The 27,231-nt window shown below is 41.3% G+C and overlaps 2 protein-coding genes across 17 annotated transcripts in view; both read left to right on the plus strand.

Annotated features, from left to right (window-relative positions):
• Window positions 1-16,534, plus strand: part of pam (peptidylglycine alpha-amidating monooxygenase) — an 81,916-nt gene extending 65,382 nt beyond the window's left edge. For all 8 annotated transcript variants that reach the window (XM_072658512.1, XM_072658509.1, XM_072658511.1 and 5 more), the window contains 10 exons: window positions 2,621-2,737; window positions 2,859-2,931; window positions 3,173-3,383; window positions 4,419-4,622; window positions 5,296-5,414; window positions 8,097-8,196; window positions 9,920-9,973; window positions 10,758-11,048; window positions 12,900-12,959; window positions 15,655-16,534. In XM_072658512.1, the coding sequence (XP_072514613.1) occupies window positions 2,621-2,737; window positions 2,859-2,931; window positions 3,173-3,383; window positions 4,419-4,622; window positions 5,296-5,414; window positions 8,097-8,196; window positions 9,920-9,973; window positions 10,758-11,048; window positions 12,900-12,959; window positions 15,655-15,836 (1,411 nt within the window). In that variant the 3' untranslated portion in view covers window positions 15,837-16,534. The remainder of the gene's footprint in view (window positions 1-2,620; window positions 2,738-2,858; window positions 2,932-3,172; window positions 3,384-4,418; window positions 4,623-5,295; window positions 5,415-8,096; window positions 8,197-9,919; window positions 9,974-10,757; window positions 11,049-12,899; window positions 12,960-15,654) is intronic.
• An 8,217-nt stretch (window positions 16,535-24,751) lies between these two features.
• The window catches only part of ppip5k2 (diphosphoinositol pentakisphosphate kinase 2), a 34,092-nt gene continuing 31,612 nt past the window's right edge, over window positions 24,752-27,231 (plus strand). For 8 of the 9 annotated variants that reach the window (XM_072659611.1, XM_072659607.1, XM_072659603.1 and 5 more), the window contains exon 1: window positions 24,752-25,291. The gene's annotated coding sequence lies outside the window, so the exon portion shown is untranslated. Of the gene's footprint in view, window positions 25,292-25,478; window positions 25,559-27,231 lie in introns of all 9 variants that reach the window. The other variant, XM_072659604.1, reaches the window with a different exon arrangement.

The raw sequence follows: 27,231 nt of genomic DNA on the forward strand, positions 1-27,231 counted from the left end.
GGTGGGTCTTTAGTCTGCGTTTAAAGACCGCAAACAACTGCCGTTCAGACACTCAGAGGAAGTTTGTTCCACCACTTCGGTGCCAGGATAGACAAAAAAGTCTGGATGCTTGTCTCCTGTGAATCCTAAAGGATGGCGGGTCAAGCCGAGCAGTACTTCAAGCTGGAAGGGCTCTTGGTGCAGATCGGCTTTTGACAATTGCCATCGAGCAAGGAGGGGCTGTTCCATTCTTGGCTTTGTAGACCAGCGTTAGGGTTTTGAATCTGATGCAGACAGCAGCTACAGGGCCACTCTAGAGCTGTGAAATTACACTTCATAAAAACACAGCAATGAGTAAATCTACCTTTCTCCTTTCTGTTGGACACAGAAATGTATTGCTTAACAGCTCCTGCTGTAACCGTTGCAACTCTTTAACTGCATGCTTGCCAATGAAGCCAATGTTAAGTTGAGCCAGTGTTTATGTGGCTCAGCTTAAACTGTATTGCTGACCAAACTGAGATGGAAAACTGTGTCTGGGGAACATTTGACTGTACTAAGATAACTCCAAAACACTAATAATTTACTTTATTATTTTAAGTTGGCTCTGACATTTCTTACAGTCTGTAATAATGACGAGCATTTAAAGGCTGCCAGTTTAGCAGTCTATGTGATATTGTTGCTTTGTCATTGTCTTCCCCTGATACCAGTAGATCTGTGGTGCTTTAATATCAGCCAGTTTTTTTTATGCTTTAACCTCAGTATTATGTATGATGAGTCTGTCTGGCCAAAAGATTAAAAGCATATCCATCATAAGCCTCTTTTATCTATTATGTCTCACAATATTCTATATGCTCATTCGGCCCAGCCTGCCCCATCCCAGAAGGGGCAACAGCGTTGACCACAGCTACTGTAGTGAATTCGGAAAGACCATTAATTAGCCCGGCCTGCTCTCCGCTCCACTCATCCGCCCTGGCCCATTTCCATAGAGCTGCAGCATTAACACTGTACTGCGGAGCCTCTGGATAAAGGGCAGTTCTGATGCCAGGCATCCAGAGGTGAAGCTGCCCCAGCCTCTGCGCCCCTGGGTCGGCCCTGCTGCGCTTCTGTAGAAGCTGGAGGAAGGAAGGGATTGGAAAAGAGTGAGAGAAATGGAGAGAGCAGGATTAATGAGTTGGGTCTCTAGGTGAAGAGAGGCAACCCTCTTAAATCCATTCATCCTCTGCCCCCAACCACTCTCGATCTTGCAGAGTTGGGCAGAAATTCATCACAGGGAAAGAGCGGGGATAGAGCATTCCCAGCAGAGTTACAGAATGGAGCTTTAGTTTAGTTCTCTATGCAAAGCGATTAGATAAAGGAGTGATTTAGTGGCTGTTCCTGGCTGCGCTGGTTGCCGGGGATATTTGTTATGCATAACTGGTTACATTGGGAGGTCCGCAGGGAGGCCGCAGCTAAAGAGTGTGATGGATCAAGTGCATACTGTATATGCATGAGGATACATATGAGGTGGTTATTACTGTATTCCTGTAGGCTCTTTTTTACTGTCACAGATTTGTCTTTTTCTCTTTTTTTTTACACTCATCTAACAAAACCCTTCAGCCCAAATGTTGGGGGGGGGTCACCTCAACACTTTACTTGGATGGTCCATTATAGATGACACTCAACTAACATTCAACTGATTATCTGTTAAACAGGTTAGGTTTTAGGGTTGATGCAAGGAAGGTGGTACTTTTAAATGTCACTACTTTGAATGTCAGGTGAGTATCTACGAGACTTCTATAATGGACCATCCAAGTAAAGTGATGTCATCACCCCGTTCTGTTCGATTTTTAAGGAATGCCTCAGATTTTCCATAATCCCTGTGTGACGCACCTGGTTCTGACGAATATCGTGCAGAACCACATTTCACAAGCACACACAAATTCCACCCAGAAACCTTAAGCTGTAAGCAAGTACAGTTTGGATTTGCATGGCATTGTGGGAATTGTAGTGGATTTATGTGTATCACTATGGTAACAGTAGTTTTGTTGGCTAGCTTTCTCTCTCTCTTTGTTCTTTATCAGTCATGGTTCTGTTTGCAGTGAAATGACTGAAAATAAACATTGTATTAATGCTTAATTAACTCACTACAGACTGTACCAACTACCTCAGGGGGGCGACCATTCAAAATAAATAAAATTAGCATTGTGCCGTGGTTGTACTGAACTCTGAGCTCTGAACCGTACAATGACAATTGACACTGTTCTTTTAGGTTACTCACAGTTTGGGACTGCCAGTTAACCCACCTGTTCTTAGCTCCCTCTAGCACTAGCAATGCTCCTTACACTCCTAGTGTCGGGACACATCTCCTCCAATACATGTGAAGCTAGCCTCCGTCGCTCGGAGGAAAGTGCCGGCTCCCCGTCTCCACAGCACCAGCTGTCTTGGCCAACATCACTTAATAGTGATGAGGGGAAAGCTAGTCATGCTCTTTTGAACTCCGCCTGCTGATGGCAAAGCGAAATAGCTTTAATAACTTGTGTACACTGTTACACCTCTAATAACCACAGACCATAATTTTGAATTAGGTTTATATCAATAACCACTTATTATTGATTATTGATGGACTTATTAATGGTATTAATCAACTGCTTTTCTCTGGCAGCTCTTTTGACAACAAGGGGGAATACAAGCAGAGGTCCCTCGGCCCCATTCAGCAGTCCACCATCTTGGTGGTGGATCCAGTCAAAGGCAATGTGCTCAAGGCCTCAGGGAAAAATATGTAAGTCCAGGTGCTTGGCTCTTTAATTCAGAGAACTGATTTGTTGTTCTGCTTGTTTTGTCTGTACTGTACACGTTTGCATTTGTTGATGTTTCTGAGTTATTTTTTATGTTTTGCACAGGTTTTATTTGCCCCATGGCATTACCACAGATAAGGACAATAATTATTGGGTGACTGATGTAGCTCTTCATCAGGTAAGGCAGACCTTTAATGCCAACTGTGAAGGTTTTTACTCTGGTTATTTTCGGCCTAATCTTTGAAGCGTTAAGCAGTGGTTTTCGCTGTGCTAAATATGCTCAGCTTGAAATTAATTGAGCTTGTATAAAAAAAGTGATTCATTTTGGCTCAGTCTCATTGTGTATATACAGCAGCCTTGCGTTACAAAGTGACTGTGGTTGTTAAGCCATCTGTTGTTGTACTTTTCCGCTGGTGTAGGTGTTCAAACTGAGCAGTGATGGAACGGAGAAGCCACTGCTGGTTCTGGGAGAAGCTTTTAAACCCGGCAGCGACAGGAGCCATTTCTGCAAGCCCACCGATGTAGCTGTGGACCCTGAAACTGGCAACATCTTTGTGTCTGATGGATACTGCAACACGAGAATCCTGAAATTCTCACCAGAGGGCAAATATCTCTCTGACTGGGGAGCAGGTACACACCCCTGACACTGTAGTTTGTGTTCTGAATTACTCAGAAAGGGCTGAAGAGAACAGTAGACACAGGAACACAATGTGTGCATGTGATCTGACATGATACAGTGCAACCTTAGAACCTTCTCAAGCGAGTCGCTGTCCTAGTTTCAGATTGATCTTGTGTGGAGGGTTCACAGGGTCTGAGAGGTAGTTCAGAGAAGTATTTTTAACTGTGTTACATTACAAGTGTTACATTAATGTTTATTGCAATTCCAAACGTTACTGCAAGGTTTAATTATAAGGTTTAATTATATGTAGTGATTTATATGATGAGGGTTTCATTACACAGTGATGGAATAGTATTTTTATGGATGTGTGTGGTTATATGTATCCCTCTAACTGAAAGATTTATGAAATTTAAAAATTATGCATAAAAAAATAAAATACTGAGCAAACACTTTAGGCTTGTGAAAATTAGAAACATGAATTAAATGTGCTCCTTCTATGGACAGTAAGTGTTTATTTACTCAATAAAGCATTAATATTAGGATAAATACTAATCATTTTAATAAAGGGTAGTTTTTTTTACATCACAAATGTGATATTTCTCTACGTTTCTGTTTATATCTTTGCGATAATACAGCACAGAAATACAGTTCAAACATTTCCTGAATCTGTAGAGCCCACCCTTTCCATTGTGTCTCATTGATAAATCATATACTACTCACATACATGCATGTTATGCAGCTATTAAGACGGGTCGAGATGCCCCTCTCTGCCTCTTGCTGTGTCTAACTGGTGTATTTGTATGGAACCAAGCTTTGTTCTTCTAACTAGCTCGCAAGATCTCAGCTACGTTCTTCAAAATGACTGTTGTTCAATGATCTTTACAAACAAAATAGTCTTATCGCGGAGATAAATGGTTTTAAGTGCTACGGTACCTAAAACATCAGCACAATAGTGTGTGTGTGTGTGTGTGTGTGTGTGTGTGTGTGTGTGTGTGTGTGTGTGTGTGTGTAAATATGTTATGTTGTTTTTGCCTGTGTTGCTGCAGGCTCGTTGGACCGGCGGCGGCGAGTGCCATTTCAGATCCCTCACAGCCTAGCCTTTGTGCCAGACAAGCGTGAGCTGCTAGTGGCTGACCGGGAGAATGGCCGAGTCCAGTGTTTCATGGCAGACACCGGCGAGTTTGTGAAGGAGATCAAGAAAGATGAGTTTGGAGGAGAGGTGTTCGCTGTCTCCTACACACCCCTACACGGTGAGCCTGAAACCCGTCCAGATCTGTACAACACACTGCTTAAGAGTCTGATGCAGGGGGAGCTGGCTCAAACTACTAATATGAGCTGATGTGAGCTGGAAAGTAGGTCCTAATAATAGGTCTGAAATAATCAAACATCTTAATGTTTATATTGAACGTATAATATTTAAATCTTGTCTCACTTCTTGTTTTTCTTTTTTCATGTTCAAGTTAGATAGTAAATAGACAAACTAAATGTAAGAGGCAGTGGTGGAAACATGCTGCCTTTCCATCAGTGGCCGGAGTCCAAGAGAGATAAATACAAAATAGATACAAAAATTACAGTATGCTTTGTTATCACTGGAGATAAAACTGCTCCTACTACCGTGTAATTGTTTTTGCCTGACATGGAATATGCTGAATCCACTTTTTATCCTCTGTTGAGACTTACAGATTGTATGATATTCCAAACAACTGCAGTGGTTATGTGTAAATACTGCAGTACTTAAACATCTATCACTGCTCACCCCTGCATCAGTTCCTATCTACTGGTCTCTGTGTTTCAAAGGAATCATTGGTTAAATCAAGCAGCACCTTTGACAGCTCCTTTGATGATTAATGCAGAGACCATATCAATATTTATGGGAAACTGTTTCTGGGGCGACGCGTCTCTCATGCTAATGTCCTGTTTCAGGTGGACTGATCTATGTAGTCAATGGAGAATCTCCATACGGCCAGTCCGCACCCCTCCGAGGCTTCGTGCTCAGTTATTCAAGCAAGGAGATCCTGGACACGTTTGCCCCGGACACACAGGTGCTGGTACATGTTGTGCACCATACACACAAGGGATGTCATTTGATTTTTTATTTCTTATGTTTTATTTCTTTTATTGCTTACATCTCCAATAGATTGTAAAATGTTGGTTTGACATAAGAAAAAGAATTCTTATGTCAAACCAACATTTTACAATCTATTGGAGATGTAAGCATCCACTGAGAAGGTGCTTTTTTTATAATGACTGTAGAATTACAATGACGGTATGCTTTGTTCACTATGAACAGGGAGGGCATGGCAGCATAGGATGAGAGATGCAAAGTCTTTTTTTCTTACTTTAAAAAGCTATATTTTGTGTTCAGTGTACATCTTCTCCATCCCTCAGAACTTATATTTATAATTCAACACATATCAAATTCCTATAACACACAGCCTGATTCGCAGTCCAACTAACACAAGAGGCTCACCAGCTTTATCTAAAAAGCCCTCATATTTACCTTGAGCATGAAACAGTGATTTCTCCTTCAGCTGTATACCTTTTTTTGGTAGCATGAAACATCCAGGACTGGTCTTTTTGTTGACTCGGGCAGATATGATATGTACTGTGAAGGTATAATCTAGTGTTCTTCTGCCTTGGTATGATAAGCTCTCTTAACAAACACAGTAAAACCCAGCTTAGCTGAACTGCAACAGCATTACAAGTGATTACATGGTTGTAGCATAGCATACCATGGCCTGTGTGAGTTATTTTAACTGCTGCTGAATACACCGTGGGATCTAGGGCTTTTCGTCCGAAGCTGTGTCATCTTACTGATTGGCCAGTGTGGTTTTAACATATTGAAATGAGCATCACAGTCACGATATGGTGTAATATATAATATGGGTTTAGGGTTTTCATATTATGGACCAGAAAGGCCCTCACATCCTCCAGTTCTTCTCTTTTTGTTGTTTCTTCAAGTTAAAAACTTAGTAGTTCAGCAAAACAACCCCTGGAGGTTGAAAATGTAGTTCTGCTGCCACTGTAACATCACCTCGATGGTGAAATAGAAAGAACTGGTCTGTGCCAAAGTCTGAAGCAGAAAAGCCTCTGATTGGCTGTTTTCTGTGCTACTCACTAAGCCTCACACAATAGTTCTCGACCCCCTAATGCAAATTTTTCAAACGTGCTGACAGGGTAAAAGGACTCACTGATATTGAGGGTGGATGTACTTTTCAAAGCAGGACAAAAACTGGTGATGCTGCTTTCAGCTGTTATGCTCCAAACTACTGGTACGACCTTCCAGTAGAGGTGAGAGGAGCTTAAAATATTGACCCCAAATTGGCATTTTATGAAGTGTTTTATAAACATTACTCTATTCAACTTTATTGTCATTATGCTAATACAGGAATGTTCAGTACAACCAAACACTGTAAGGCTAGATGTCCAGCGCAGAATAGGTAGGACATGGTACAGTAATACAAGGACAATAGTCAAGAAAATGTGTGTAGCAGCTTGGTGTAAAGAACAGTGTATTATAGTTCATATTTATTGATGATTTATTTGATTTTTAATTAACATTTTAATTGTTTTACTTGCATATAGCTTTCATTTTAATCTTACTTTTATTGCTTGTATAAGTTTTATTATTTCTTTTATTAGTGTCTTTTATCATTATCTTACTATCCATCTTGTCTTTTTAGTTGGACGTATTTAGAAGAATTTTTGGATGTATTTTGCACTGTTGTAATAGGATCATACTGTCAGTTTGTACAATGGTCATTCTGTAATGCAAGATTGTAGTGTTTAAAATGTATGTAATCATCAGAGGAAGGTGAGTTTTGTTTGGCCAACGTGTTTTATATGCAGGAAAACCTTTCACTGTAAACCTTTAAGCTTGACTGCTTTTCCAGAGCGCTGTTGCGGCAACAGGCTGAAAGTTGGATTTGTCGAGGTCTGCATTTCATAATGTGTCATGACTGGCCTATATTGATGGGGCACAAACACACAGGTCCAGTGTATTACACTGAACAAGGCTCTACTTAGAATTTGATAGCATTTTATGTATGTGCAAATAGATGTGTGTGCATATTCTCAGAAATGACTATGTACAGCTTTTCCCATAAACATGTATTGATTGCCTGAAAGCTTTTGTTCTTGATTGATTATCCTGTCTGAGGGAAATTCATGCTGTGCCTTCCCCTACTGACACCACTTAGAGAAATTGAACCAAGCCGCTGGCTGCCTTTGGACTCTTTTGTTGAGCACCCCCCCCCTCTCTCCCTCTCACATCAGAATGATAGCATCATGTCTGATTGAGGGTCCATTGCCAACCTCTTTGATTAGATGGGTACACTTGTTAAAATTGCTGTGTGCAAATATCTCCCAGTATTGGTCAAACGAAAGCAAATTATTCCTTATTCAATTTGGAGGATGTTCACCAAAAACAGTAAACAGGGATGGGCACTTGGAGCACACAGTAGAGTATGTGGTAAACGTCAGCTGCTCTTAATAAATAGCAAACTGTCAAACTGTAAACTCTAAATACTGGACACTATAGTCAGGCTGTAAGTATTGGGTTGAATCTATGCACTACCAGCACATCTGATAAAGCCTCAGTGAACTGTATAAGAGTATATGGCAGAAATAGAGATGTTGATCTACGTTCCTGCATGTTCACGTTCTTCTGCAGTGTGATATAGAGGTAGAACCTGATGTGTGTTGTTTTGTTTTGTTCTGTCTAGAAGTTTAAAATGCCTCACGACATCGTCGTCACAAAGGATGGGAGTGTCTTTGTCGGGGATGCAGCCTCAGACTCTGTCATAAAATTTGTGCCATCTGAAAGTAAGTTTGTGCTTTTTTAATAATTATAATTTTATTTTTCACTCTTTGACATAATTTGAATCCAGTAGTTGCCAATCAAAATATTTTACATTAAAAGTTAAGAAAATGTAAAAAAAAAAAATTAAAAAAAAAAGGTTTGTAAGTAGATCTGCCTGTTGCATTAGCAATTGAGTGTGTATATATATATATATATATATATATATATATATATATATATATATATATATACACATAACATTAACACCATCTCCTCGTTTCTATACTCCCTGTTAATTCTATCTGCTCCACTCACCACATAGGAGCACTTTGTACTTCTGTAATTACAGACTGTAGTCCATCTGTTTCTCTGTATACTTTAACAGCCTCTTTTTACCCTGTTCTTCAATGGTCAGGACCCCACAGGACCAGCTACCTAGCTGGTCCACCTTGTAGATGTAAAGTTAGAGACAGATACTCATCTGCTACTGCTGCACAGTTGGTGTTGGTCATTTTCTAGTCCTTCATCAGTGGTCACAGGATGCTGGATAGTGGACTATTCTCAATCCAGCAGTGGCACTGCCGTGTTTAAACTCAGCAGTAAATACTACCTGCTCTGTGGTGGTCAGTCCTGTGGTGTCCTAAGCATTGAAGAACAGGGTGGAAGGAGACAAAAATAGGACTACAGCCAGGAATTATAGAACCACAGAGTGCTCCTATAAGGTGAGTGGAGCTGATGGAATGGACAGTAAAAAAGTAGAATCGAGGAGGTGGTTTTAATTAGATATAGATAGATAAATAGACAGATAGATAGACAGACAGAAAGATAGACAGACTGATAGAATAATAGACTGATAGAATAATATACTGATTGATTGATTGGTGTGTCCATCAGGCTATTGTAAAAGAGACCAGTTGGTAAATTAAAATATGAATTATCGTCATATAAATCACCTACTAATTACTGCAGATTCATCAGCTGTAAGTTGTAATCAGTGCTCTTTAATGCTGCTTAATGAAGTAGGTCTGTGTTTGAGAGCTTGATTAGTCCCCTGCTCTTTACACTGTAAGACAAAATAGCAGAGGGTGAAGTGTTTGTGATATCTGACCTGATGAAAAACTGTTAACTTTCTCTCCCTCACTTTATTTGACCTGAATAAAACCTCTGTCATCATGGGAAGTCCATTTTGAGTGAAAACATCATTTACAGTGTGGAATAAATTACTTTCTTTAAAATAATGTACCTAATATTCTATTCGATTACTGGTAAACACAGTAATGAAGCTCAGTCTGCTGTGTGATTTAGACTAATGATCACACAGGCTAAGACTATTCTTTATTCTAAGGACTGACCATATGCCTCATTGCAGTAGTGCTGTTGGTGAACCCAGAGTCAAGGCAGTCTGCTGAGAGCGGAGGTGTTTTTCACAGCATCAATCATCTGCCCCTTCCCTTTTTTTTCACAAAGAGACGTGCTGTGGACATGATGGCACATTCATACGTTCCTGAATTCAGCCTTGAGATGACTCACCGCCTACGTTGTCATGTGTTTTTGAACACTATTCAAAGTGAAAAACACTGCAGCTTCCAACAGCGAGTTTTCAGACCTTCACAGGTTCAGCTCTTACATTAGAGCCTCATTTGAGAGAGTGTGGCTTTAATGAACAGCCATTTCATGTCCTTCAGGTTTTTTTCCCTGTTTTGCTTAGAAAATAAGTGTCTTTTTCCTTGTTTCCCGCCTGTTCAGGAGCAGAACACCGTTCAGTTAAGAAAGGAGGAATCGAGGTGCAGGAAATTGAAGGTACAGAGTTTGGACTTTTTTTTCGCTTTTGTCTGACACGACCGGCTACAGCGCAACATTTATCTTTTTTTCCCCACTTTTGCAAGTCATGGATGGAGGAACAAACAAAACCTGGCGTGTCAATTGACATTTCAGACTGTCTTGGCTCTGCTTGTAGAGGCATGTAGGGAAATGGCAAGGACTTTAGGGCTACTTCCAACACCCACTCTACACTAAGTAATGACAGAGCACTGCAGCTTCCACAGCCACGCACCTTTCCTCTATCTGAGGGCACGAGTGAACTCTAACGTTTACCTTCTCACAGAGCAGGTATTTGCCTAATTATAACTGGGAGCCTAAGCTAACAGTTACATTGTCTCCACTTGCTTAAGCAGCCCTTTCCTCTAATAGAATAATGAGTCTTATTACACGACTGTAATTGGCTATGATAGACTGACATTCACGACAAAGGCAGGTCTAGCCATTTTTTTGGTCCATTGATGGGATTTCTTTGTTAATTGCAGTGCATTTACTGATTATTCCCAGATCTTATTTTATGAAGAAAGAGGAATGTTCATGTTTTAGGGTTTAATTAATGGCTTAAGGCTAACTTTCTTAGACACAAGTTGGGAAAGCTGGTAGAACAAGTCTAGAGGTCTATCTAGGGGTAAATCTAGAAGTCTAGATTTACACGAAACCCATACAGAAAGACAACGATATGAAGTTTTTAAAGAATTGTCCTCTTGTGGAACTCATGGAATGTGAAAGAACCTAAAGTATGATGTGTTTAACGGCTTCCTTTTAGAAACAGAGACGTTCGTCCAGGCCAATTTGAAGCCCATCCACAAGCCACTGGCTCAGTCACCCCAAGCCACGGTGCCAGAGCTCCCAGAGGTTTCTGAGAAGGAGCCAGCTCCAGCACAGCAGGCCAAGGTTCCAGAAGACAAAGAAAAAGAGAAGGAGAAGATTGTGAACAAGGCCAGTTCTCAGGGTCTTTCTCCAGCAGTCATCACCACTCTGCTCCTGCTCCTGCCCCTGGTGCTGGTCATCGCAATTGGTGTCTTCATCCGCTGGAAGAAGAGCAGGATGTATGGAGGTAAATGGCTGGCCACAGCGTTTATTCAAGAAAGGGATTAGTCACAACATTGTTAATTAAAGAGAAGATAATGATGTCATTCACCTAACAAAAAACTAATCCAAAGGACCCTATAATGTGGCCTCATGTCCATATGATACCCATGGTCATTCCAGTAGATTGCAATACACTGCAGGATGCACTGAGGGTTATATAGCTATTATTTGACTCAGCCCTAAAAGCTGCAGTTGCTTGTGATGATGGTGCTCTGATGACAAAAATAATTCACAGGTGCAATGGTTTGATGAGTGGGAAAACAAGAAAGCTCATAAGCAAAATCTATTCAAAAACTGCTGTTCAATTTCATAGGATGAAGCAAAATAACTAGAGCTTTATAGCTGGCATACATGAATGCGAGTTGACAGCAGTGATTAGTTTCTCCTCCATATTGTTTACGAAACAAGTAGGGCTCAAAAAGCATGAGTTGGAATGCTGACTTAAGTATTCCCACTTTATCACACTTATTTCACACTTTATCATCTTTATTATCGTCATAATTAGGGATGCACATATCCACATTGTAAACAAAGCAGCTAACTAACAAAATCAGAACATGCAACAATTAGGCTTTTTTAATTAGTCAAAGCTTTGCTGAGGTTTAGTCTGCATAATTGTCTTTGTCTTTTTCTGTCCCGATACGATACATAATCTTTGTGTATCGGCCGATACCCAAAACCTTGGTGTCTTGTTATCTCTTTCTGCTGTGACAAAGAGAATTTCCCCACTGTGGAACTAATAAAGGATTATCTTATCTTATCTTAAACCGTTCCAGTACCATTGTTGAATTAATGAACCATATACCTCACCATGTGGCATAAGACCTTTGGCATCAGGGCTGACTTTATTTACTATGTAAAACAAAATATATTAAAATGAACACAGATATAAATTTACTGAATTGCCATTCATTACAAAAAGATAATGGTGCTGGATCTTGGCACAGTGTTGTCTGAGCTCAGGACTTTTATTCTGAAAAGACCAAAGAGGAGCGAGCAGCTCCTTTTATCTGTTTTTCCAAACTGGATTAATCGCTGAGAGTCGATGACAGGTTAAGGGCACCATGCTGGCTAAATAGGGTCTATAAGTCTTACTTTTTGCCATCATATGTGTATGTAGGTTACTCTGATTCTGAGTCATTAAGCCTAGAATACCAGCGGTGTGGGGTCGTGTTGAGTCCTAGTATTGAATCATAATGTTTTGGCCTACATGAAAACCTTTTTAGATGAATGTAAAGGCTTCATTTACTTTATTTAACATGGGAGCATACTGCAGTGTGTTTACCGCGTCTTTGTGAAATGGGGTTAAGTTGCTGACAGTCAGCTTTACTGAGAAAAAGTGATCACCTCTTGTGCAGTGGAGGCTTAGAAAGGCAGTGAATGAAGTGGATCCTTATAGAAACCTGTTCATGCCCAAAACTGATATAGTCACAGTGTTGTGGCTTTGACCAACAAGAAGTAATCGATATTGGTTTCAGCTGCCAAGAGCTCGGCTGTGACTCATGGACTTCAGTTCAGTCTTACTTGCTGGGAATGCTGCAATCTGTCTTCCTATTGATGTTGGTTTTGGGTTACAGTCAATGTGTGCATTCTCTTAAAAATAAAGGTGCCAAAAAGGAGTATGAACCACCAAGTTTACTAGTCCACTAAGCCCACTAAGTCAAGGGCACAGGGTGCAAGTGGTCTAGTTTGAGATTCAGCCTTTTACTCTAAGTGTCATTACAGCTTCTCCAAAGAGGGCGGCAGAGTCTGAGGTTTTTTGATAATGTAGTGAACTGAAACTGGGTCTGATGCCGTTGTCTCTCTTTTTTTGAAGACCATGAAGTGAAGCTGGAACCATCAGGATCCTCAGGAGGGATCTTGGGTAAACTCAGAGGTGAGTGGGAGGAATAATAAATGCACCAACTCCGCCACACTGTCTCTTTGCACACACTAAAACAACCTTCATCAGTTCACTGCAGCAACACACATCCGGGCTACCACAGGCAGTCTGGATTAGACCAACGACCAATAGTGACAAGACGTCTCAGTGTTTGTTAAAGAGATTCAAGACAAAGTCCTCCATATTCACCAAATGTGTTTGAATTTGGCCTCCGCCTTTAACCCATCCATGCAGTAAACACACCAATGCACACCAGTGAGCACACTAAGCCCGGAGCGGTGGGGCAGCCATCACTGCAGCGCCCAGGGAGCAGAGAGGGTCAAGGGCCTTGCTCAACAGTGGCAGCTTGCAGAGTATGCAGAGAGTATTGTTGTTGGGGACGTTGGATAAGTTCTAACATTCAGGAAGTTCACGTAATGTTCTGCTAACCATTGGGATTACCCTATCGGGATTACTTTATAGGAGAGGTCAGATTAAAAAGGAGGAGGTGGCAATGGCTGGTTATGTTCTGTAGTAGTGCTGGATGATGTGACTTTAAATCAACATCACAATTTATTGAACATTTCACCTCGATTCGATAAGTTGTATCAGATTTATAGCTATTATAGTTATACTATATAGCTATAAATAGCCTCTTATTTTCTTTCATACTAGAACCAAACTCGTTTTCATTTTTTTAAAAGATGAAGTATTAATCACATTAAAAATCGTACAATGTTATGATGACATTGTTCTGAAGAGAGGATTATTTTTTCATAGTTCTGTTGGTTAGCTGCATTAGCCTTCTAGCTCCTGTGCAAAACTAAGTAATAAACTACAGGCACAACACGTCTTGGCTGATGGACTGTTTGGCTTAGGGAGGAAATAGTTCACACTAGATGTTTGACTAAACTACAGAAGCACTGGAAGCCTTTTCTTAGTTGAAGAAGATGGAAGTTAGTCTCTAACATCAGTCAACCGACAGCAGCGTCCTTTTCAAACGACCCGCTGTGGCCTGACTGCCTCTCAAACAAACACCATCTGTCTGACTATGTTCCACACTGAGGCTGGATGGACCCCTCAGCTCCCTGAGGGCTGAACTTCTCCTTTACTGTCTGCTCTTCTCCAAGGTCAACAGCTAACTGCCAGTCTGAAGCCTCAGACCTTCTGTGCGCATAGAAATGTTGAGCCCTGTCATTCAGAGCCCTGACCTGAGCCCGCTGTGTTCTTTCAGAGCGTCCGCTCCCATGACTCTGCAGCAGCGCAGGCCCAGTTTAGACTACGCTCCCTTTGGCTATGCGCTAGAGGCTAGCCGCTAATTGGCAAGGGTCCAGCTTTCAGAATGTAGTGCGAATGGTACAGCTCTGAAGCGCGGAGCCCCTGAGGGTACTTTTTAGATGCTATTGAGAGATCCAATAAATGTAATTCATAATACTTTGCAAGCTGTCACTTTTTTTAATATTGGGGTATGTTCTCTAAACGACTTTCATATCAGATGGAACAGGGAAATGAACAGACGGTTCATTGGCTGCAGCTTAACTCAAGTGATGATAAAGTGGCCAAAGAGGTATAATCAGACGTTACAGGAGTGTGTGAGTGTGTGTATGTGTGTGGAGCTGTGAACATACGGGCCTAAGGCTTTTCATTTGAACTCTTACACTTACAGCAGGACATTAACACGTCTGTTAACATGGAACAGGGCTGCCCAAAGTTCTGGCCTGAGTGGATGTTTGATTGGGCCACCTAGAGAGTTACCCTAACCCCATTCCCTCCACAAGTGAGAGATCAGACCTGTTCTTATACATTATACATGTATTTCTGAAGCACTTTTGTGTTACAGTGTAGTGTGATCCTGTATCTTTTATAGTTTTGTCTGCATTGGTGGTGTATTAACCTTTTAGTTTTTACTTATTCAGTTATTAATCTTTGGTTGGGGTGAAAATGCCCAGATGTGGTTTTACAACCCTATTTAGCACCCTGTTACTTTACCTTAAAATAAGGTTTATAGCAGCGTGTCGGCCCTCAGTCGCGTCATATAGCCTAGCTTAGCCTAGCTTTTAACACTGAAACAAGGACTTTTTGTAATTGTTCCCGAGTCTCACCAGACAGTGCTGCTGTCCGCTCTGACAGGATTGTAGTAGGGTCTTGTAGGCTTAGCTGTTTAGCATCACATCCATATTCTCCGGAAGTAGCGCATGTGTTTAGCTTTCATCATTTAAAATGATTATTTTCTGTGCATGTGAACAGTCAATGTCTGATTTTTGGGGGGTCAGCATCATGGATAATTCATCTTTGTTGTTTTTTACAGACCTTGTTTTGATTAGCTACAACACTATCACCCAGCTCTGAGAATTTTAACCTATAAACTCTTATTTATACAATAATCAAACGCACTACAGTTTCTGATTGAATGTGGTTTTTGTGATATTTGGGAGCAGGCTGTACAGCTTGACCATCCTGGCAACAGTTGCCATAACAGAGCACACTTGTGCGAGGAACATGGGTAGATGAATTGAAGTGTGGGTTCAGATACGGGTCTTTAGGGTTTTAAGGGGTTTAAATAGGAAGATTCCCATTAGCTACTGACTAAGTGAGTTCCTGTGACTGTGAAGTACCTTAAAAAATTCTGAGAGTTTTTATCTGCATAAAATCATGGAGCTGAATTAGGTCACATGTCTGAATTCTCTGACCTTTTCTCTCCTCCCCTCAGGCAAAGCTGCAGGGACGTTAAACTTGGGGAATTTCTTTGCCACTCACAAAGGCTACACACGGCAGGGCTTCGACCGACTTAGCACAGAGGGCAGCGACCTGGAGAAGGACGATGAGGACGCCACTGACTCGGAGAACGAGGAGTATTCGGCCCCGCCTCCCCCAGTGTCCTCATCCCAATGAGCCGCCCACTCTTAACCCCTCCCCCGTCCCTCAACGCTCGCACCGTCAGGATGTACTGCAATCATATATGTAACTGTTCGTAATGGCTGCCAATAGATTTTATTTATTTGTGCGCAAAAAAAAACTCTTTTTCTCAGTAGGGATGTTCGACTGCCACTTTAATTTATGATTTAAAGGGACCATGTAGAGGAGCAGAACACTGGTAGATATAAGTGTAAAGCTGTCCGGTTATTTTTTTAATGGAGGTGGAGGAAAGAGGTAGGATTGTTTTTAGTTGATTTTATTTTTTTAATTGTAAGTGACCGACTTCTTCCAGTAATTTATCGACTCGTTTATCAGGCTCTTTTGAGTTTTTTAAGTTTTCAGGTAACTGGTCCAGACATTTGTTTGAGCTCTTATCTGTACATTTGTGCCTTTTTGATTATGTATTTTTCGCCTTCTGCAGCACCTATATTACTACAGATGTGCCACTTATTTCAAAGCGCTGCTACTGTCACCTGTATTTTGATTTCTGTTGTGCCGCATTCAGAAAAGAAAAAAAAGAGGATTATTATGATGTATCTAAATCTGTATTTACTACATTTTCCAAGCAGGATGTGAGATGTGTCTGATATTTGTTGTGACATAACTAAGGTTTTATTGCAAGAATACTATTTTCAGTAACAATGTTATTTGTGTAATAAAGTGTCTGCAAAGCATCACTCTTCTGACACTTTTCTTCATTTGTTTGGTGATTCTGAGTACATATTTAATTCCATTTCATTAGTGATGAGCAGAATAAATAAAACATACCAAAACAAACACACACACATCCTTATCACTGTTTGGGCAGTTAATTAGCTGCTAATTGACCCTCATACTGTGTGAAAATGTCTTTATGAATGGACCATAATAAGTAATAGGACATTAATAATAATTAATCAATTAATTAATTAATTACTGTCACAAGATTTTTTTTTTTTTTTTTTTTTGCTTCTGTAAAGTTATTTTATATATTATTAGCAGTATACATTGACGTGCAAACAGCTTGGCCAACCCCTGGTCAAATGTATTGTTACTGTAATCAGTTGTAGAGTAGAAGTAGAAGATAAACTGATCTCCAAAAGATTCTGTTCTGTTGTTTAATACAATTGTAGACTAAAAAAGAAAGGAGCACCATGCAAAAGTTTAGGCACCCCAAGACATTTGTGCTCTTTTCAAGGCCTTGGACCTCAGGTTAGCTTGTTAGGACTATGGCCTGTTCGCAGTCATCATTAAGAAAGGCCAAATGATGCAAATTTTGAACCCTTTCCCAACAATCAGCAGCCATGGGCTCCTCTAAGCAGCTATCTAGCAGTCTAAAAAATAAAAGAAATGATGCCCACAAGGCAGGAGAAGGCCATAGGATAGCAAAGTGTTTTCCGGTGTCCGTTTTATCTGTCTGTAATATAATTTAAAAATGCCAGATAACAGGAACAGTGGAGCTTCTGAGAACTCCACCCCCAATAGCAGTGGTGCTGCACTGTTCTACTGTGCAGTGACACCTGCACAAATATGTTCCTGCATCCTCGTCACAAAAGTCAGTGTCCGAGGTTTTCAGAGGAACATCTAAACAAGCCTGATGCGTTGAGACACAGGTCCTGTGAACTTCTAACTTTTAGCTGCTATCAGGCAAAAGGGTGCAGATGTTCATGAAAGGAACACCTCTCCAACTGTTGAGAATGAGGGTGGACTGATCAGGATTTGGGCATGTGCTGCAGCCAGTGGCTTTTTCACTGCAATTCACTAGATAGATTAAATTAAATACCAGGCAAATCTGTAAGCCCGTAAAACATCTGAAAAAAAAAAGCTTTGAGCTTCTATAGCAGGATAGTGATCCTAAACACAGCTCAAAACCCACAACAGACTACCCTGAGAGGTGCAAGCTGAAGGTTTCGCCATGGCTCTCAGTCCCCTGACCCAAACATCATTAAAAATCTGCATAGACCTTAAAGGAGAAGTGCTGCAAGTTGGCCCAAGAACCTTGCAGAACAAAAAAGCCTTTCATGTAAATAAAATAAACGGACCTGGAGCTCCATTCAGCATCCTTCAGCATCATTCTACACCCCTTTTTTAGTGTTGTGGTTAGCTAGATCATTTCTACGTTCCACCAATGAGCTCATTGATAACCTGCCTAGAAAAAAAAATCCAGGTCAAAGATACATGCCGATATCATATATCTTCCCCCTTCTGCCTGAAAACAATTGGAGATGCTCATTTCTTACAGTCTGAAAGTAGAACTACAGCACCACCCAGTGTCCACCTTCTACAACTAAATTTCCTTCATCCTTTTATTCATCACAAAATACTTTACAGTAGCTTATTCAGGTGATCCGTTTAAAAATAGAGAAGGTCCTGTAGACCCTCTTAGAAGTATTGTTTGAGAAACTGGGGAATTTGTGGGAAAATACCACCCCAACTCATCGCAAAAATATTAGATATAGCACCATTACTCCAGAAAACACAGCTCCACTGCTCTACAGCTCGATTTTATATACCCCTCTAGCCCACGTGTGGTGTTAGACATAGTGCCATGTTTATCTGCTCTATTCTATTGGCAGTACATCTCTACAGGGACTTGACAAGCTGTGTGTGTGTGCGTTTGCATATCTATACAGCTTAAGGTAGCTAAATGTATTCATTAGAAGGGGTGTCCACAAACATTTGGAAATACAGTGTACCTTTTCTAATTGTGCCTGAAGAGGTCTAGTTTTAAACAGCATTTGTTTCCAGAGCTCATCTGACTTCTCTAGATGTTCTGTGACGTACATCAGTCTTTGAGTTTTGTGGTGAGGGTGCAAGGAAGGTTTTCGCTCCTCCATAAAGATGATGTCCAAACAGGCTGTGCTGCACAGTGGAACAAGGGCTTGCTTTGCCTGTCTTCCCAGCATATGAGCAGTTCTCTCTGAGAGTTACAATGATCTTCCAGAGCTCCTATTGACTTCCACGCTCCCCTTGATAACATTCAGTACTGTAAAAAGCACATGCTAAAACCTGCCTGTCAAGGCTTTGTGGTCTGCTCTCCATCTCATCTGATTTAATGCTAAAGACTGAAAGCTATTCGAGTACTAACAGCGCCCCCTTGTGAACAGGCCATCAGGCTACTGAACAAGTCATTAAACTGTGAGTCCGCCCTTCCCAATACCCTTGCTACTCAGTAACTTTAGCATTATCATATCAGTACTGTGGACACTGTGACCCTGTCTCAGATGATCTTTTTGTCTAAAATATACACGACCGGTCAAAGGTTGTAGAACACCCTCACTTTTCCAGTCTTTATTGACGTCTAAGCACTTCAAGTTTAGTGAATAACCTGAGCTGTGTAAAGTCCATGGCTCTCAAATGGTACAAAGATAAGCAGTAAAGCTTTTGAGGGTCAAAGAAAATACTAAAAACAGCAAAATAATGTCAATTGTACATAAAAAGACCTTTTTTATGGAACGGCGTTGGTTAACAACTTGCAATAGACATAAATGAAGCTAGGAAGCCTGTCTGTAAACACTGTTACTGCACTCTCTACCACAGCATTTACACAACACCGCACCTCTGGATCGCTATCGTCATGTCTAGTAAAAGACACTTAACAAAGGGTAAACACAGTGCATTATAAGTGCAGGTACGTCCTTTAGAGATATGACAGACAGAGCCAGAGTGTGGTGAGGACAGTTTCCTACACCGTCAGAAGACTCCTGGAAACTGGAGAAAACTGACAGGAAGAGGTCTGACACTCAAGTCCACAACAGCATCAGAAGACGAGTTTCTGAGTCAAGAGCTTGTGTGACAGGCGGCTCACATGACCTTGAACACCTTGTAGCAAAGCTTAACTCTGGACCAAGGCCTGCAGGTTTGACAGGTGGAGTGGCAGTATAAGAATGGCATTGCTAAGACGGCAAAATAAGAAAAGCAGGCCTGTCTGGGCCGCGCGGCACTGCGGGTGGACTGCCGGAAACGGGTTTCTTCATATTTAATGCATTTTTCACATTACACATTTCCTCAGCCTCAGGAGCACTTGGTCAAGAGTGAAAGCTGTTTTCGAGCCTGGGAGTGGCCCAGAGAACTGATCTCTGGTCCTCCTTGAATCAGTGGCTTGGGGTTCGGTTCAAGCGGATATGTGGCTGTGCCAAGTCCACACAAGTCACATCCTTGATCACTCAGGCGGATGAGAACACATCCAGGCATTCAGACTGTACTTGGCTAGATGTGAACTTTTGAATGGAGCAGTACTTGGGCTGCAACTGACGATGCCGTTTCACAAGTAAAAAAAAAAAGGGCCAGGCCTTACAATAAGCATTTCAGTGCGTAAATGTTGTAATGTTGAGCAAAAATAAGTTGACTTGGCTTGTGGACAGTCTTGCAAAACGTGAGCATGTTACTTACAAGCTAGGTCCATGAAGTGCTTTGCATCTGTAAAAAAAAAAAATCTGTTGCTTTTTCCTCTTACAAACATTTTGACATGGAAAAAAGACATGGAGTCCCCTGCCTTTTGACGAACACTAAAACCTTCAAAGGTCTACATAGTGAATGGAGAGTTATAGTGTTCGTCAAAAAGCCAGAGGACGCCATGTCTTTTGATGTGGGCCATTCACTAAGCAGGCCTTTAAGGTTTAAGGTTTTAGTGCTCACAGACACTCTGGGTGCTATTGGAAAGCTTCTGTAGACACAGAGATCATAGACTGAAGTATTAAACCTTTACTATCACCATAAAACACTGTATCAGAATCCTTCTCCTGAAACAGTAAATCACCCAACACCTTCCCCACAACCCACACAAGCTCTAAACACCCTCAGCGCACACAGCCTTCCCACAAGTAGACCTAACTCACAGCCAAATTCATCACCATTCAGACAAATCACTGCCAATTAGTCATCTAAATGTGACCCGTGTCACGTTCACTCAGTCTTACACACCGCTGGTCACTACCCTGGTGCAGTTCTACTCATCATTAAAGGGCGGGACTGAACTGTTGCATACTGAAGGATGGATGGATGTGTGTATATGTGCTGCTTTTTGTGACATCCTAAAAATAATTATTTAGATTGGATTAAATTGGCTGTTTTGCAGCTTATTTTCTAGGCTGTTCTGTATGAACTGGGGAGTATACTGGTCAGTCTGGATAGTCTACTGGTAACTTCATCATGACATTTTTGATACAAATTAAAGGACAACTTCCAGATTCACATTACGTCAAAACGTGAAAAACGTCACAAATTGCCAAAATTACTGTCACCCCTTTTATTTCACCCTCTGTCAGAAAATGCACCACCTCAGCCAGAGATTTGCTGCAGTCAGATGCGTTGTGTTCTTTCAGAAAGTGGCGTTGAAGGACCTGCGCTGACTTCTAAAAGCAATTCCTGCCTGGAAGTGAAGCGATTTTCACTCACAAGCCACGAAACCCACCGTCAGTCCCTGTCCGTCAGTTTCGTCTTATGGCCGCAATTCTGATGAGAATTTCATGTAGAGTGGGATTTCTGCCACTGCTTGTAGAGCTGTATGACCGTGCACCTTGACTGTACTGATTGCATATCAGATTTGATCAGATTTTGATTGGATACCAAAGCATTTGTAACTGCAGCACATTTCTGGCTGAGGTGAGGCATTTTCTGAAAGAAGTGCGGGTTGAATCAGAGATGTTTGAGACGGAAAGTGTGAAGGAATCCTGTCCTTCAGGACTAAGGTCACCGTGTCAAGTGCCAAACATCAGCTAGAGGGCCGTAGAGCACCCCGAGCATTGGGCTTTGGTGCAGTGAAAGTGCATTCTTTGGACCGATGGAGCTTCATGCAATACTTTTGGGATAAGCTGGAGTGCCATCGCTCCTTTTGGCCAATCTGCTTTGCGGCCCATTTCCCACACATCCAACAAGACACTGCACTATACCACATCTTCTCAATCTATGAACCCTGTCTCACGCCCACAGGTATTTATAGCTCAAGCATCCTCATACAGCGCCATCTGCAGGAGCCTGAAGTTACTACCACCTTAAATAGGCAATATATACAGTGTATATTCATGACCAGTGTCAGCAGTCTGCGTGCTGAGTAAATCATTACCGACTCTGCACGCCGACTCTGTCCATCAGCTCTTCCCTCCCCCTTGGCAGACGCTTCATGTAAGCGCTGTCTGTGCTACGGCTACACTGCACCATTTCTCCCATTCAGTATTAATAACCTATTATCTGCTGAATACTGCAGTTCATCCTAAATTCATCCACACATGATTGTCTTTATGAAAGAGTGTCAGTGTGAGCAGTTACGTAGTGTCTATGTGACATTAAGGGTTATGTCTGTGTGTTGATATGACTGTCTGTACCTGCTTACTCAGCATTTCCTTTAAAATTAAGCTCATCAATAGGGAGTTGGTTCCTTCTGCAGTAACAACTCCTACTCCTTTGGGAAGGTGTTACACTCACAGTGGGAACATTGTTGTGAGGATATGACTGAGGTCAGACTGTAATATTGAATAATTAGTTCTGGATCACGTATATCTTATTGCATATAAGTATTGCATGAAGCTCCACCGGTCCAAAGAATGCAGTTTCACTGCTCTGCTCCAGAGCCCAATGCTGGGGGTGCTTTACAGCTCTCTAGCTGATGTTTGACACCTTAGGGTCACCACATGGTGATTCCTGCACAGTTTAGTGTCGTTCCTTCTCAAACACCTCTCATTCAACTCATTCATTAACTGCCAAGTTTAGGAAAAATCAGCAAGCTGTGTTGGACTCTGTGCCCTCAGTTCCCCATCCATGCCCTCAGGCTCATGTGCTGCTACAGAATGTGCCATTATTTTGGCAGTGCGTTTCTATGGAGATAACATGAAGAGCTGAGTTCATGTTTGTGGTGTCAACAAACATTTGGACATGCAGTGTATTTCTGTCTTTAAGGATCTCAAGATTTAAGGTGACCATTGAAACAATGACAAAGCCCTTTTTCCATCTGCACTATGTGGACAAAAGTATTGGGACACACTTCTTAAGCATTGAATTCAAGTATTTCATTCAGTTCCATTGTCTCATGTGTGAACAGTCAAGCTCCAAGCCATGCAGTCTGCTTTTACAGCTGCTTTTTAAGAGCTCACTGAACTCCAGCGTGGTTCTGTAGTAGGAGCCACCGCTGCAACAAGAAGTCAGTTAATGAAATTTCTTCCCTCCTAGATCTTCCACCATCAGCTGTGAGGGGTTATTGAAAAATGGAAGCGTTTAAGAACCACAGCAACTCAGCCACCAAGCATCAGACCATGTAAAGTGAGGAGCATAGTGTGTCTGTATATAATCTGAATATAACATACAGTAAACGCTGACACTGAAAACATCCAAACCTGTATAATACAGTGTAGCTCTGACCCGTCAAGGCATGGACTCTATAAGACTGCTGGCATGAACCGCTCCTGCAGTTTGTGCTGCAGTAGCTCTAGGTGCAGTAGGGATCGGACCAGCCTTCACTCCCTGCTTGAAAGGATAAGGCTTGGGTGCTCATGGCCCTGACGCCAGTTCACCGGTTGTCCTTCCTTGGAGCACTAATGGTACTGTGGTACTGACCTCTGCATGTTAGGAACACAAGATCTGCTTGATAATTTGAAGATGCTCTGACCCGGCAGGCTAGCTTTAGCAATTAGGATATATAAGTTGTGGCCATGACTTAGTAAGGTGTTGGAATGAGATTATTTATGTGGGATGTCACCAGCGGGGCTCTGTAGGGGGTACACAACATCAGATGCATATAAAAAATATATACATATAACAGTGTACACAATACATAAATCCATTTGCAATGGGAATAATCTTTACCATACAGATACACAGACTTTTAAAAGGCTATATTAAGCCAATACAATGTTCCATTTTCTTTTAAAAAGTAGCAAAAATAAACCTTTTGCCTGAGAATTCACAATTATGAATATAAAACCTATCCAGTAAGCTTATAAGATTTACAATTTATACACGTGTGTATGTAGCTTCTTTTTAAAGGCATCAAAAATGAGCCTTTGTGAGAATTCCCACTTATGAATATATAATCAAGCCAGTAAAAGGCTATATTATAGTAAAACTGCAATATTTTATAATAATATAAGTTGAAATGTTTGATGTTTATTGCTGCACCATAAGTCTGAGAGTAACGTCATTTTAACCCTGTGTATGTCCTGTCCTGAAATTACATTACATTACATTACTCTCAGACCCCTGCTGCAGCAATAAGATAAGATAGTCCTTTATTAGTCCCACAGTGGGGAAATTCTCAGTGTCACAGCAGAAAGAGATAGCAGGACACTCAGTTACGTAGATAAAAAAACGTAGATAAATAATTTACACTATATACACACAATATAAATAAGAATTAAATAAGCAATAACAATATTATTTACAGATTATTGCAAATGACTCTTATTTGCACATGTGTGTGTGTGTGTGCACATAGTATTTTTACATTGACCTGAACATGTGTGTGTAGTTTAAGTGTGTATATGTGTTTGTGGGAGCAGTGATGGTTTATAAACATCAAACATTTAAATACACATTAAATAACAGTGTTATAATAACAATAAAACAATAAAAAAAGTGTTTGTATAAATGATAGATTTTTTTTGAAGTAAATCAGCAGTAAAGTGGCATATGCAGCAATGTGCTGATATACAGTGTATGAATACAGTATATGTATAAAGCTCCCTGAAATGACATAATTACATAGTGGCAGATTAAAAATCTGGGCATATGAGATGTATAATTTATACACGTGTGTATTCAACACTGTTCCCGCAATAAACAACACTTTTCATCCATATCACGTCCAATAAAGGCACCGAGGTTCAACATCGCCACAGTGAATGAATGACCGTCTCCTTCCTCCTCCTCCTCCTCCTCCTCCTCCTCCGTCGCCTCGGGCAGCGCTTGCGTGGTGACGTCACGGCTCGGCACGCTGGTGGTTTTTCCTCGCTCAGTGAAAAGTCGGGTTTTTAGCAGCAGGTAGTTATTAATGCCAGAGGAGAGGCCATAATGACCACAATAATCAATATTACAACAAGCCCAGCTTTAACTATAGCTTACAGCTCCGAGTCGAGTCACTCTGAGCGTTTTTAAGGACTAAGGAGCCGGTGTTTTTAAAAAGCAGAGTTCCGTTAGCTAGGCTAACATTAAAGATAACGGCTAAAGCTAGCGTCAACATTTAGCGCTACAGAGGGAGTTAAGGGGCGAGCTGGCGCCAGCATTAACACCGAGGAGTCGAGCACTGACTGACACGAAGGGTTAATGCTAAGGCTAGCTGACGAGCTGGGGTGTTTAACGTTAGCCAGCTAGCTTCCCTGGCTAGCGCGTTTCATGGGAACCCAGCAACGAACCGGGAGCTGAACTCCGGCTAGTTCTCTGACAGCAGCTGTCTGTCTGTCTGTCTGTCTGTCTGTCTGTCTGTCCGTCCGTCCAGAGACTCCGCACGGCTGAAGCAGTACGAGGTAAGGGAACCTCTGGCCCAGGAGGGGTTGGTGTTTACTGGATCTGTCTCGAAGCTGAACACACGTGTGCTCTTTCTGCAGGAAGCAGCTACTAGTGCTTAACACTGAGCTGCAGTGCTGACTTCCCCCCTGTGGTTCACTGACCCTACCCTTAAACCTGAACCTCAGCTGGTCATTTGTTTTGCAGCTACGTGGCTCAGTGGGGTCGTTTCTTGTCCAGTGTTGGTCCAGCTGTGTCTCTACAGAGCCCCTGAAGTAGCTGTCAAGGTAGAAATAACTTTTGGACTTTTGGAGGCAACAAACAATTTAACAGTCAGTTCCACTAATGTTTTAATGTCGAGTCAGAGCTGCACTGTTATACAGGTTTGGATGTTTTCAGTGTAAGCGTTTACTGTATGTTTTATTTATTTAGTTAAACTGAGGGGACGATTGGTCTGCAGATTGAGACGCAGGGAACAACATATATGTATTGTTAAATTGAGGGATATACTTCTTAAATTGAGGGAGGGATTTATTAAAACAGGGGGAACAGATTGTTGAATTTATTTAATCAAGGGCATGGATTATTAAATTGAGGAGGCGATTTGTTAAATCGAGGGTATGGATTGGTAAATCGAGGGTACCCATTGTTAAATCGAAGGTACGGATTGGTAAATCAAAGGTACGGATTGGTAAATCGAGGGTACGGATTGGTAAATCGAGGGTACGGATTGGTAAATCGAAGGTACGGATTGGTAAATCGAAGGTACGGATTGGTAAATCGAGGGTACGGATTGGTAAATCGAGGGTACGGATTGGTAAATCGAGGGTACGGATTGGTAAATCGAAGGTACGGATTGGTAAATAGAGGGTACGGATTGGTAAATCGAGGGTACGGATTGGTAAATAGAGGGTACGGATTGGTAAATAGAGGGTACGGATTGGTAAATCGAGGGTACGGATTGGTAAATCGAGGGTATGGATTGGTAAATAGAGGGTATGGATTGGTAAATAGAGGGTACGGATTGGTAAATCGAGGGTACGGATTGGTAAATCGAGGGTATGGATTGGTAAATCGGGGGAACTAAATAAGGTTATGGATTGTTAAATCGAGGGAGCGATTTATTAAATCAAAGGTTATGGATTGTCAAATCGAGGGTATGGATTGTCAAATCGAGGGAGCAATGTATAAAATTGTGGATATGGATTGGTAAATTGAGGGAGCGATTTGTTAAATCGAGGGCACGGATTGTTAAATCTAGGGTACGGGTATTATTAAATTGAATGAAGGATTTATTAATGCGAGGGTAGGGATTACTGTTAAATTGAGAGAATGATTTATTAGATCGAATGAACAGTTTAACTTTAGGGATGGTTTAAGTCTGTGTAATATTATTTTCTTTATTACTATATTATTATTTATATTACTATTTTCTATTTTGATACTTTGAGGCTCTATAATTCTACTCTGTGTCAGAAAGGTAACTAATTTAGCTTGTTGTGCTGTGACCAGCTGAACATGATACAAATGAAGATTTGGCTTTTGAGTCAGTTTGTCAGAATTAAACCATATCAGGGTTTTGTGACTATTAAATTCAGTAAGTGTGTTGTAGGTAGTTATACCATAACCTAGATCTTGAGACTTAAGGAGGAACTAACCTTTCTAGCCTTGCAAGATCATTGCATGTTGCAATGATCTGTATTATTTGTCTAAAGCCACAGGCTTTCTTGGCCATGGCATGTTTGGGTTGACAGGTGGTGCCACTGACAGATGTCTAGGCTCAGGGCTTGTGGAGACTGACCGACCGTGGCTGTGTTGTGATAATCCTTTACAGGCTCTGTGTTTTGACCTTCGAAGCAAATTTCAACATTTTGTTTGTTGGTTTTGTATTAGTGTGAGTTTTTTTTTTTTTTTTTTTTTTTTAGAACTGCAAAAGGATGTGCCATACTGTTTGACCTAT

This window comes from Salminus brasiliensis, chromosome 16 (genome assembly GCF_030463535.1).
Source record: "Salminus brasiliensis chromosome 16, fSalBra1.hap2, whole genome shotgun sequence".
NCBI classification, from domain to species: Eukaryota; Metazoa; Chordata; class Actinopteri; order Characiformes; family Bryconidae; genus Salminus; species Salminus brasiliensis.